This window comes from Callospermophilus lateralis, chromosome 2, assembly GCF_048772815.1.
Source record: "Callospermophilus lateralis isolate mCalLat2 chromosome 2, mCalLat2.hap1, whole genome shotgun sequence".
Classification (NCBI taxonomy): Eukaryota; Metazoa; Chordata; class Mammalia; order Rodentia; family Sciuridae; genus Callospermophilus; species Callospermophilus lateralis.
In genome coordinates, this window is record NC_135306.1 from 22,045,336 (window position 1) to 22,059,505 (window position 14,170).

Genomic DNA, 14,170 nt, shown 5'->3' on the forward strand with positions numbered 1-14,170 from the left:
TAAAATTTCTATTTAGTCATATATATTTACATATATATTTGTTATTTCTAGGCTTATTCATATTTTAAAAAAACAATATAAGTTCTTGTCTGATATTTACTTATCTGGGTCATCTTGGGTTTGATCTTTTTTGATTGACTCTGCCTCTCCCCAGCCACACTGTTCCTTTAGATATCTAATATTTGGGGATTGTATCCTAGACATTTAGAATGTTATGTTGTGGGGACTCTGGACTCTATTCCTCCAAAGAGTTAATTTTCTTTTCTCTTTTTGGGGCTGGGGATAGAACCCAGGGGTAATTAGCCACATCCACAACCCTTTTTATTTTTTGAGATAGGTTCTTGCTAAGTTGCTGGGGGCCTCACTAACTTGCTGAGGCTGACCTTGAACTTTTGACCTCTTGCCTCAGTCTTCAGAGTCCCTGAAATTACAGGTGTAGGCCACTGTGCCTGGCCAAGTTACTTTTCTTTTAGCAGACAATAAATATGGTTAAACTTGAACTAAAAACTGTCACACTTTTGGATGATAGCTCAGATCTCCATTTAGGTGCTTTTTCTTAGCTGAGCTGTTTGCCATCTGAACATGGTGGTTCAGAATTCAGCCAGAGACTTGTACATTTTCCACACACAAACACTTCTCAGCCTCTTTTCTTTCCAGAATTTTCCTCCCACTTTGTCCTTTGCTCTGCTTTCCTCAGGCCCAAAGGATGGTGGTTCTCCATGGGAACTTCCCCTGTTCTGTGCCATGCTTTGCCTGTGTGTCTCATTCTTAGTAGAAAGCCCTAACACCAGGAAACACCCTATGCTGGCCCCTTCCATGTTGACTCTCCAGAATTGTTTGGCTTTGTGGACTCTCCAGAGTCTTAAGAGAATTTTTTTTTTTGAGTGTTTATAATTGTTATACATAGGTTGGTCTCCTGGGAAGTTATTCCACTATATAGGAAGTAGAATTTGAGAATATTTGATTACAAAAACATGTAAAACTAACACGTCCTTACCATATGAGTGAGTGCACTTATTGGTATTTACCCAAATGAATTGAAAATTAATGTACATATAAAATCTGCACATAGATGTTTATGGCAACTTTATTAATAATTGCCCAAACTTAAAAACAACCAAGATGTTCTTTGGTAGGGAAATGATAGGGCGTACTATAGCAATACAATGGAACATTATTCAGTGCTCAGAAAAGAGACGAGCTACAGAGCCATGAAAAGATTGTATGGTAAGAGTATATTTAGCTTTATTTTTTTAAAATTTTTTAGTATATTTAGTTTTGTAAAAAAAAACTGCCAAACTATCTTCCAAAATGGCTATGGTGTTCTGCAAATGAATTTCAGAATGTTGCTATTCACAAAATAACTTCCTGTACCTTTTTTTTTTTTTTTTTTTTTTTTTAGTTGTAGTTGGACACAATGCCTTTATTATATTTATTTTTTAGGTGGTGCTAAGGATTCAACCCAGCACCTCACATGTGCTGGGCGAGCGTTCTACCGCTGAGCCACAACCCCAGCCCCTTTTTCCTGGGCCTTTAATTGAGATTGTTTCAAATCTACAGATCAAGTTGGGAACTGATAACTTGACAGACTGTTTTCCATCATCTAAGAACATGGAATAGGTCACCATTTATTCATTTATTTGATTTTGTTCATCAGATTTTGTAGTTTTTCCTCATACAATTTGTATATATGTGTGTATGTGTAAATATATTGTTATATTTATGCCTAAATATTTTATTTTGGGGATGTAATGTAAATGGTATTGTTTTTAATTTCAAATTACACTTCAATTGCTGATATATAGGAGAGCAATTGACTTTGTGTATTAACCTTGCATCCTGAAATTGTAATCGTTTATTAGTTCCAGGAGCTTTTTGTTGATTCTTTCAAATTTTTGTCTTATTTAGCCTTGTTGCCTATTGATGAATGAGATGTGACCACAAAGCTTTAAGAAAATAAAGATTGATATTATTAAAATATGGAACCATTAACTCTGAGGTTTCCTGTGTTTTACAATCAAACAAATCTATTTCAATGTCATCTTGTGGACCACTGTGGCCCATTATCCCTAAAATATTATTCCACCACTTAATTTAAAACTTTTAAATTCCTATATCATTTAATCTTTTTCTCTTATGAAGGAAAAAAAATGCTGCTTCATGTGTTATAACCATGTTTTCCCAGTGGTGCTCTATATGGAGCATCCATGTACCCTCAGTAATCCAGTAAATGAACTGTCATAAAGACACAGAAAATATGGGAACTGAATGACTTGCAAAAAGAATGTGGTAGGTAATAAGTACACCTCCCTAACCATAATTAGAGTGAACTTAAAACATTTTTAATGAATTATCTGAGGGTTAAGATGGGGGAAGTAATACACTAAATACTTCAATATATATTTTCCATGCACAAGGATATTCCTTTACAAACACACCGTCCAGTTATCAAGATCAGGAAATACAACACTGATACAGTATCAATATGTAATCTGATGACCATATTTAAATTTTGTCTATTGTCCCACTAATAGCTAATTATTTTCTCCTTAGTTCATTTTCTGTGGTCTACCAATCTGGTTGATGCTGGGTCATTCATTGGCTTTAGTTGTCATGTCTCTCTAATGTCATTTACTCTGGAACTTCTCCTTGGTCTTTTAAATTTTTCCTCCCATCTTGTTATTTTTTGAAAAGTATAGTTGGATTATTTTACAGAATATCCCTAAACTTAGGTTTGTCTTGTTTTCACTCATGAGTAGTCAGGTGATTTATTTTTGATAGGAATACCACAGAAATGAAGTGCATATCATGACAGAAGGCACATGGAATCAACTTGTACCAATACTGGAGATGTTAAAGTGATTATCTTCCAGGTCTCCCCACTATAAAGTCATCATTTTATCTTTGAAATTATAGGATAATTTTTGTAAATATTCTGTTCTTCATCTAACTTTGACTTCAAATGACTATGATACCTACAACTGTTTACCTATGATAGTCTATTGCTATAATAACCTTTAATTGTGATTATTTTCTGATTAACATCATTCTTGTGTATTTTTTGGTATCCTGTGGCTAATAGCTGTCCATTCTTATTCATTTTTATATCATATTGAACTCTATATTTTGTGAAGTATAACCCATTATTTTATTTTGATTTTGATGCTCAAAATAATCTGCCCCAGATTTGGCAATGGAAGCATTATCGCGGGGGCATCTGTGACTTTTTTTATATATTCCTGTCAGTTTTTGCATACCTCTTGCTTTCCAGTAGGATAAAATACTCTTAAGTTAATCTTGTCCTGCTCCAATTATTGTATCAGCATTCCTTCTAGTTGGGAATAGTATTGAGAAACTGAGATCTGGGTTTTACGTGTACCCATTGCCTCTGAGATTTCATTGCCTTATGGTCCTCTCAATATCTGTATATTGAATAAGTTTTTTTAAAATTATTTATTATAATTTGTTATATGTGATATCAGAATGCATTTCACTTCAAAATACATATATAGAGCACAATTTTCATTTCTCATTGTACACAAAGTATTTTCACACCATGCATTTCTTCGTACATTTACTTAGGGTAATGATGTACATCTCATTCCAACGTTTTCCCTACCTCCATGTCCCCACCCTTCCACTCCCTCCCCTTTGCCCTATATAAAGTTCCTCTATTCCTCCCATGCTCTCCCCCACATCCCCAATATAGATCAGCATCCTCATATCAGAGAAAACATTCCACATTTGGGTTTTTGGGATTGGCTTACTTCACTTAACATTATATTCTCCAGCTCCATCCATTTACCTGCAAATGCCATGATTTTATTCTCTTTTAATGCTGAGTAATATTCCATTGTGTAGATATACCACATTTTCTTTATCCATTCTACTGATGGGCATCTAGGTTGGTTCCATAATTTAGCTATTGTGAATTGAGCTGCTATAAATATTGATGTGACTATATGAATGTAGTATGCTGTTTTTAAGTCCTGTGGGTATAAATTGAGTGGGATAACTGGGTCAAATGGTGGTTCCATTTCAAGTTTTCCAAGGAATTTTCATACTGATTTCCAGATTGGCTGAACTGATTTGCATTCCCACCAGCAATGTATGAGAGTGCCTTTTCCTCCACATCCTTACCAACACTTTTTGTTGTTTGTATTCTTAATAGCTGCCATTCTGACTGGAGTGAGATGGAATCTTAGAGTAGTTTTGATTTGCATTTCTCTAATTGCTAGAGATGTTGAACATTTTTTCATGTTTGTTAATTGACTGTATATCCTCTTCTGAGAAGTGTTTGTTCAGTTCCTTGGCCCATTTATTGATTATTTATTTATTTATTTTTTGGTGTTAAGGTTTTTGAGTGCTTTATATATCCTAGAGATTATTGCTCTATCTGACATGTATGTGGTAAGAATTTGTTCCCAATTAGTAGGCTCTCTATTCACCTCATTGATTGTTTCAATTGCTGAAAAGAAGCTTTTTAGTTTGAATCCATCCCATTTATTGATTTTTGATTTTATTTCTTGCACTTTAGGAATCTTATTAAGAAAGTTGGGGTCTGATCCGACACGATGGAGATTAAGGCCTACTTATTCTTCTATTAGGTGCGGGGTCTCTGGTTTAATTCCCAGATCCTTGATCCACTTTGAGTTGAGTTTTGTGTATGGTGAGAGATAGGGGCTTTATTTTATTTTGCTGTATAGTGATTTCCAGTTTTCCCAGCACCATTTGTTTAAGAGGCTATCTTTTCTCCAATATATGTTTTTGGCGCCTTTGTCTAATACGAGATAATTGTATTTATGTGGGTTTGTCTCTGTGTCCTCTATTCTATACCATTGATCTATAAGTCTGTTTTGGTGTTAGTACCATGCTGTTTTTGTTACTATAGCTCTGCAGTATAGTTTAAGTTCTGGTGTAGTGATGCCATCTGCTTCAGTCTTCTTGCTAAGGATTGCTTTGGCTATTCTGGGTCTCTTATTTTTCCAAATGAATTTCATGATTGCTTTTTCTATTTCTATGAGGAATGTCATTGGGATTTTGGTTGGAATTGCATTAAATCTGTATAGTGCTTTTGGTATTATGGCCATTTTGACAATATTAATTCTGCCTATCCAAGAACAAGGGAGATCTTTCCATCTTCTAAGGTCTAATTTCTTTCTTGATTGTTCTGTAGTTTTCATTATAGAAGTCTTTCACTTCTTTTGTTAGGTTGGTTCTCAAGTATTTATTTATTTTTTCCTTAGTCTATTGTAAATGGGTTAGTTTTCCTAGTTTATCTTTCAGAGAATTTGTCACTGATGTACCAAAATGCCTTTGAATTATGGGTGTTGATATTATGTCTTGCTACTTTGCTGTTTTAATTTATTAGTTCTAGAAGTTTTCTGGTGGAATTTTTTGGATCCTCTAGGTGGAGAATCATGTCATCAGCAAATTGTGATCATCCTTCTTTTCCTATCTATATCCCTTTAATTTCTTTCATCTGTTTAATTCCTCTGGCTGGAGTTTCAAGGACTATGTTAAATAGAAGTTGTGAAAGAGGGCATCCCTGTCTTGTTCTAGATTTAGAGGGAATGCTTTCAATTTTTCTCCGTTTAAAATGACATTGGCCTGGGACTTAGCATAGATAGCTTTTACAATGTTGAGATATGTTCCTGTTTAATTTTTCTAGTGTTCTGAACATGAAATGGTGCTGTATTCTGTCAGTGCTTTTTCCTGCATGTATTGAGATGATCATATGATTGTTATCTTTAAGTCTATTGATGTGATAAATTACATTTATTGATTTCCGTATGTTGAACCAACCTTGCATCCCTGGGATGAACTCCACTTGATGGTGGTGCACTATCTTTTAGATATGTTTTTTAATTTGATTTGCCAGAATTTTATTGATAATTTTTACATCTATGGTCATTAGAGATATTGCTCTGAAGTTTTCTTTGATGTGTCTTTGTCTAGTTTTAGAATCAGGGTGATATTGGCTTCATAGAATGAGTTTAGGAGTGTCCCCTCTTTTTTCTATTTCATGAAATAATTTGAGGAGTATTAGTATTAGTTCTTCTTCAAAGTTCTTGTAGAACTCAGCTGTGTGTCCATCCAGTCCTGGACTTTTCTTGATTGATAGGCTTCTGATGGTATCTTCTATTTCATTGCTTGAAATTGATCTGTTTAACTTGTGTATATCATATTGGTTCAGTTTGGGCAAATCATGTCTCTAGAAATTTGTTGATGCCTTTGATATTTTCTATTTTATTGGAGTACAGATTTTCAAAATAATTTCTAATTATCTTCTGTATTTCTGTAGTGTCCATTGTGATATTTCCTTTTTCACCATGGATGTTAATAATTTGAGTTTTTGTTCTCCCTCTCTTTGTTAGCATAGCTAAGGGTTTATCAATTTTACTTATTTTTTTAAAGAACCAACTTTTTGTTTTGTCATTTTAAAAAATTGTTCCTTTTATTTCAATTTAATTGATTTCAGTTCTGATTTTAATTATTTCCTGTGTTCTACTTCTTTTGGTGTTGATTTGTTCTTCTTTTTCTGGGGTGTTGAGATGTAATGTTAGGTCATTTATTTGTTGACTTTTTCTTCTTTTGAGGAATGAACTCCATGCAATGAACTTTCCTCTTAATACTGCCTTCATAGTGTCCCAGAGATTTTGATGTTGTATCAGTGTTTTCGTTTACCTCTAAGAATTTTTTAATCTCCTCTTTGATGTCTTTTGCAACCCATTGTTCACTCAATAGCGTACTATTTAGTCTCCAGGTGTTGGAGTAGCTTTTATTTTTTATTTCATCATTGATTTCTAATTTCATTCCATTATGATTTGATAGAATGCAGGGTAGTATATCTACTTTTATGTATTTGCTAAGAGTTGCTTCGTGGAATAATAAATGGTCTATTTTATTTTATTTATTTATTTAAAAATTTTTTATTATTAATTGTTCAAAACATTACAAAGCTCTTGACATATCATATTTCATACATTTGATTGATGCGGATTATGAACTCCCATTTTTACCCCGTATACATATTGCAGATTCACATCGGTTACACATCCACTTTTTTACATACTGTCATACTAGTGTATGTTGTATTCTGCTGCCTTTCCTATCCTCTACTATCCCCCCTCCCCTCCCCTCCCCTCCCATCTTCTCTCTCTACCCCATCTACTGTAATTCATTTCTCTCTCTTGTTTTTTTTTCCCCTTTTCCCCTCACTTCCTCTTATATGTAATTTTGTATAACAATGAGGGTCTCCTTCCTTTACCATGCAATTTCCCTTCTCTCTCCCTTTCCCTCCCCCGTCTCGTTCCTGTTTAATAGTGATCTTGTTCTCATGCTCTTCCTCCCTGCTCTGTTCTTAGTTGCTCTCCTTATATCAAAGATGACATTTGGCATTTGTTTTTTAGGGATTGGATAACTTCACTTAGCATAATCTGCTCTAGTGCCATCCATTTCCCTGCAAATTCCATGATTTTGTCATTTTTTAGTGCTGAGTAGTACTCCATTGTGTATACATGCCACATTTTTTTTTTATCCATTTAACTATTGAAGGGCATAAATGATCTATTTTAGAGAAGGATCCATATGCTGCTGAGAAGAAATTGTATTCACTTATTGATGGATGTAAGGATGTCTGTTAAGTCTAAGTTACTGATTGTATTATTGAGTTCTATAGTTTCTTTGTTTAACTTTTGTTTGGAAGATCTATCCAGTGGTGAAATAGGTGTGTTAAAGTCACCCAGAATTATTGTGTAGTGATCTATTTGACTCTTGAACTTAAGAAGAGTTTGATGAACGTTGATGTTCCATTGTTTGGGGCATATATATTTATAATTGTTATGTCTTGTTGATGTATGTTTCCCTTAAGCAGTATGAAATGTCTTTCTTTATCCCTTTTGATTAACTTTGGCTTGAAGTCTATTTATCTGATATGAGGATGGAAACCCCTGCTTGTTTCCACATTTCATGTGAGTGGTGTGTATTTTCCCAAACTTTCAGCTTCAGTCTGTAGACGTCTTTTCCTATAAGATGAGTCTCTTGAAGGCAGTACATTGTTGGGTCTTTTGAATAAAATTTTTGATCACTTGTTGAGACATTATTGATTTATTTGTAGCTTAAAAGAATAAACATTTTTAATTTCTGAAAACTAAGAAGTAATTTCATAAATGGAAAATCTTATATCGTAGAATTGCAGGGACATTTCCCCCTGTATTTCAGTTAGGTATTCTATACTGTAATCATTAAAAAAAAAATCTTGATATAACTAGTGATTGGGGGAAAGGGAGAATAAAAAACCTGCTCTTTTTTAATATTTATTTTTTAGTTATGGGTGGATACAATGTCTTTATTTTACTTTATGTGGTGCTGAGGATCAAACCCAGTGCCTCACGCATGCTAGGCGAGTGCTCTACTTCTGAGCCACAATCCTAGCCCAGAAAACCTGCTATTTAGGAGGTTCTTGCACATATTTAGGTGGAAGTGTGGTTTGCTTTTTGTCTGACTCTCTAAAAGTTTTATATAATTGGATCTTTAGGACATTATCCCTGAAGGATCTGAAGCTTCAAATCTCTATATATTACAGCTGCTGAACTTTAAATTGTTCAGGGACAACGTGTATTCCCCAAAAACAACAAATGATTTAAATTTACGTAGTATTTCAGTCGCTACCCTTTGATATTTTTAGTGATGGTGGTAGTCAATAATTTTGAAAGAAATGCAGTATTGATTTTACACAATATCATTTTTTAACATGGATGCATTCATTCTTCCTTGTACACAGCTAACTTTATAAAGTATATCAAAGCAGTATTTTAAGTGAAGTAGTAAAATAAGATTGTCTCAACGTTTGTATTTATGCCAACTTTTTAAACATGGAGAACTGGGAGAAGAATGAAATTGAGAAATAAGGAAAGAATGCCAGTGGTAATAAAGTGAAGACTGAAATATTGTAACATAAACCATATGATTGAGGGACTGACTCATCTATGAAAGAGCAAAAAGAGGATGGCAGTGGGCGTGGCTATTGTGACCATGGAGGTTGTTTTTAAGAACATGTATTTGAAAATAGAATGGAGAGAATCAGCAGAGAAGGAAACAGTATGATGTTGATAACAAGCAATATATGTACAAAGCAAGGTATGTTTTTAATAATTTTTTGTTTGTAATATGACATGTAAAAAACCCCACAAACCCCTGAAGTGTCTTAATTAAACTATGGGAGCTTAAATCCTATTTTCCAAGAAATGCTAATTTTTCTAAGGGAGTATGTTTTCTGCATTTGCTGGATATTCATGGGTCTTGGTGTATAATTTCTAGATAATTTCTTTGATATTTTTAGTGATGGTGGCAGTCAATAATTTTGAAAGAAATGCATTATTGATTTTACACAATTACGAGGATATGGTGTTCAATAATGAATAAACTATATATGGATATTAGTGTTTAAATGGGTGGGTTATTTTTTAATATTGATTTTTTAATTATAGGTGGATACAATGTCTTTATTTTATTTTTATGTGGTGCTGAGGATCGAACCCAGTGCCTCACGCATGGTAGGCGAGCGCTCTATCTCTGAGCCACAACCCCAGCCCGAGGTGGGCTATTTTAATGTGATTTATAAACTGTCTCTTAGATATAATCACAATGCATTAAGCAGCGTCATCCTTTCTGAAATAGTATTCAGATCTCCCAAGTTCTCAGCTGGATAGAATTCGTTTAGACCCAGAACTATGTAGGTGTTGGTTTAAAATCCATTAATTAATTAATTAATTAATTAATTAATTTATTTATTTATTCATTCTTTCATTCATTCATTTTTAGAGAGAGAGAGAGAGAGAGAGAGAGAGAGAGAGAGAGAGAGAGAATTTTAATATTTATTTTTTAGTTTTTGGCCGACACACCATCTTTGTTTGTATGTGGTGCTGAGGCTCGAACCCGGGCTGCACACATGCCAGGCGAGCGTGCTACCGCTTGAGCCACATCCCCAGCCCAGTAATTTATTTATTTTAACATTCATTCTCTTATTCCAGGGAAGGTCATTATTGGTTTTTATTGTACATTATGAGCTTTCTTTCCTTCACTTATCTGGCTTACTTTTCTAACTTGTACTCAAAAATTTATTCAATGTCCATTTATATTTTTTCTCATTCATCACTTTTAAATCTTTATTGAAAGCCTACTATGCTAAGGACAGGATTATGAGCTGAAATTAAAATATTAAATTTATTCTTGTTTTCAGATTTATTGTTTTCTAAGTTTTATTGTGGAAAAATCAACTTTTATGTAGATCAAACCTGCTTCCCCCCTTGATTAATACATATGCTATTCTGTGACTTCTTGTGAACATTGTGTTTGAAATAGTGAAAATAAGTTTGAGAGTGCTTTCATAACTAAACAAACATTATACTTTATTAATTTCTTTATGTCCTCAGATGAAAGGAAGAGAATTATACTAGAATAACTACAGGTGAAAGAAAGGAAATGCAAGGAGAAAATTTCACCATTTGGAGCTTTTTTTTCCTGGAAGGATTTTCCCAATATCCAAGGTTAGAGATTGTTCTCTTCATCTTCAGCCTTGTAATGTATCTGATTACCCTCCTGGGTAATAGCATTCTTATTTTAATCACTATCCTGGATTCACAGCTTCAAACCCCTATGTACTTGTTCCTTGGAAATCTCTCTTTCATGGATATTTGTTATACATCTGCATCTATTCCTACATTGCTGGTGAACTTGCTGTCATCCCGAAAAACCATTATCTTTTCAGGGTGTGCTGTACAAATGTATCTGTCCCTTGCCATGGGCTCCACAGAGTGTGTGCTTCTGGCTGTGATGGCGTATGACCGTTATGTGGCCATTTGCAACCCGCTGAGATACCCCATCATCATGAACAGGCAGGTCTGTGTGCAGTTGGCCACCATTTCCTGGGTAACGGGCTGTCTGACTGCCCTGCTGGAAACCACTTTTGCCCTGCAGACACCCCTCTGTGGGAATCTCATTGACCACTTCACTTGTGAAATCCTGGCAGTGCTCAAGTTAGCTTGCACAAGTTCACTGCTCATGGACATGATCATGCTGGTGGTCAGCATTCTCCTCCTGCCCATTCCAATGCTCTTAATTTGCATCTCATATGTCTTCATCCTCTCTACTATTCTGAGAATCAGCTCAGCAGAGGGGAGACACAAAACGTTTTCTACTTGTGGTGCACATTTGACTGTGGTGATCTTATATTATGGGGCTGCCCTATCCATGTACCTAAGACCTTCTTCATCAAACTCACAAGAAATAGACAAAATCATCTCATTGCTTTATGGAGTGCTTACTCCTATGTTAAACCCAATAATTTATAGCTTAAGAAACAAGGAAGTAAAAGATGCTATGAAAAAATTGCTGGGTAAGATATTATTGCATCAAATACATGAACTTTTCTGATTGGATGTCTTTGTTTTACCAAGGATATGCCCCTGGCAGATTTCACTGGAGAAATTCTAGACACATACAATCACTTAGAGCTCTGCCTTGAACCTTAGCTTTATGATTTCCTGCGGAGTATATGTACACAAAGGAATTGCTAACGGACTAGAGGAGGTTCCAATTTGCATTTATGAATATTTCCTGTCTGGTATTTCATGGCTGTGAAGTTTGAACTATCAAATGTTTGCTCTGGAAAGAAACTTGGATAAATGTGGAGCCAGTGAATGTTAGTGCTGAAGAAACTTGTATATTTTCATTGCTTAAATCCTTTCAAAAGAATGAACAATAAAGATTGGTGTTGATTATGGAAGTGAGAAAAACATTAAAGAAAAATTAAAAGGCTTAGCATCACACAGCTGCAGAACTGAGAGGACAATATCCTTCTGACTTCTTGATCAGATCTACATGGTAGTAGCTCCCTAACTACCTTTGTTATTCAAAACTCCTGATTAAAACTCCCTATCTTCCTGAGCAAGGCAGTCATTGATTCCTTCTGTTCACCTTTTTCTTGATTTTTTTTGGTTCTGGGGATTGAACCCAGGAGCACTCAACCACTAAGCCACATCCCCGACCCTTTTTTGTATTTTACTTAGAGAAGGAGTCTCACTGAGTTGCTTAGCGCCTCATTAAGTTGCTGAGGCTGGCTTTGAATTCGTGATCCTCCTGCTTGAGTCTCCTGAGCTGCTGGGATTACAGGTGTGTGCCTCCACTCCTGGCTGCTGTTCATCTTTTTCTAAGCATATTTGTGCAAACTGTATATGTTTCTACAACACTATTCCTCTCATATATGAATTAGGTCTTTTTCCTTCATGTTTGTATTTTTTCTTCATAGAATAATTGACTTCACAGGACAAGGATTCCTGGAATTTTGTATCTTTTGTATTTATAGCAGTCGTTTGGTAAATTAATACATTTGTTAGCTTAAAATAATTTAATGAGAAGCAAGAACTACTGTGAAAATTATGAGATATATTTGCTTTATAAATATAAAATATCACCAAGATAATATTTAAATTAACTGTTTTAAATCTTTCATTTGTATAAAAATATTGCTTGTTTAAAATGCAGATTTGGAGCCCTAGTGCCAGATATTCTGATTTAGTAGCTCTAGGATGGTTCCCCAATAATCTGCAGTTATAATAGAGCCCCAAGAAATTCTGATAATGGTTATGAGATGACCTACTTTGTTTCTGGCAAAAAGCTCTCATTCCAAAAATAAATAAATAGAATTTGTTCTCGTTTCTCTCTTTGTCCTTTCTTGTTTTACTCTTCCCTTCATTCTTTCTACCTCCATTGTGCTTTCTCAATTGCCTGCCACCCACTGTAGAGCAGAGAAGGGAGGAAGGTTTTGAATGGAGAAACGTACAACTTGATAAATTTCAAAATATGAAAGGCTTAAAAAGTTTTAGTATTGGATGTTGAGTTTTGGATTGTTTAACCCTGTGTCCATTCCCTTAGCTCTAGAACTTCTGTTATGTGTTCACAGAGGCATAGCCCACATGGAAAGAGAATTGAAATAATCATAGCAAAATTCTGGAGATGGAGTAAGGGGACAAATTTAATGCCAGATGTTGTTCTCAACAGATGTTTGATATTAGGGGATGGAAATAAGCCCTGAATGATAGTTTTGGAACAATAAGAGAGCTGACAAGGAAGCATTTATCCTTAAAGTAACTATTTTCTCTTTAGATACCCTGATCTTCCCAATCCAGCTGCCACAGTCATTCCCTAGCAATTTCAGTATCATGAAGTTGAATTTTGTACTAGGGTTTTATTAGATTGGAATTGAATTTTATGTTAGAGTAGAATTCACTTTGAAATTTATTATGTGTGGTGCCAGATATAAATGGGGATAGCCAGAGCTGTAGAAATAGCTGAAATCTTTACCTGGAGAGTGAATGTGGGGATTCAGGGGCTGGACACCTCTGCCATTATCTGTCTGTTTTGCTACAAAGAACTGAGAAAACTGACATGAACCAAGTGTTTCAGATTGGTATATGAACCAGAACAAAAAACAAAATACAGCACAAAAAACAAACAAACAAAAAAATAGATTGGAAATGACTCTGATGTCAGAAGAGGACCCAGGTGGGAACCTGGGCAGATATTTCCCCAGCAGCTCTTAGCTAAGATAGTAGTTACAACTATGTTTCATAAAGTTTCTGTGAATAACAAATAAATGTATGTAAATATAAAAGCATTTATATATTATGTGTAATCATAAAGCTAATTATTGGTAAACTCTGCATTACTTCATTTGGATTAGGTTCCATCTCAACCAATACTAATTACAGTTGTCACTTGTACAGGGGCTCACCTAAGGGATCCTTTTCAGGTATTATTAAGAGAGGGGAATATATTCAACTGAGAAAGCATGACTATCTCTGACAGTGAGTTGATTCTTGCATGATTATATGATCAGTTTTATGCTTTAGAAAAATCTGATCACGTCATTTCTCTGTCTAAATCCCTTAGCAGTTTTTTATTGCCCTGGTACTTAAAGTCCTTATGATCACATGCAAGAACTTTCATAGGTTGATAACTCACCATTTATATCTTTTGCTTCAGGCACACCTCAATTCTCTTGGTTCCATGACTGCATTGTCCCCTCTCTTGCTTCTTTTACTATGACAATTTATCACAATTTGTAATTCAGTAACAAATTTTGGGTTTACTTTTTTGGTGGTATTTT

At 34.8% G+C, this 14,170-nt stretch overlaps 1 protein-coding gene across 1 annotated transcript; it reads left to right on the forward strand.

Moving 5' to 3' along the window:
• The first annotated feature begins 9,930 nt into the window (after positions 1-9,930).
• Positions 9,931-11,436, forward strand: Or2k2 (olfactory receptor family 2 subfamily K member 2). The gene has a single exon (XM_076841022.2). The coding sequence runs from the start codon at positions 10,486-10,488 to the stop codon at positions 11,434-11,436; it is 951 nt and encodes a 316-aa protein (XP_076697137.1). The 5' UTR covers positions 9,931-10,485.
• The last annotated feature ends 2,734 nt before the right edge of the window (positions 11,437-14,170 follow it).

Coding starts and splice junctions, on each gene's coding strand:
- Or2k2 (XM_076841022.2), top strand. CDS start 10,486: ATGCAAGGAGAAAATTTCACCATTTGGAGCTTTTTTTTCCTGGAAGGA.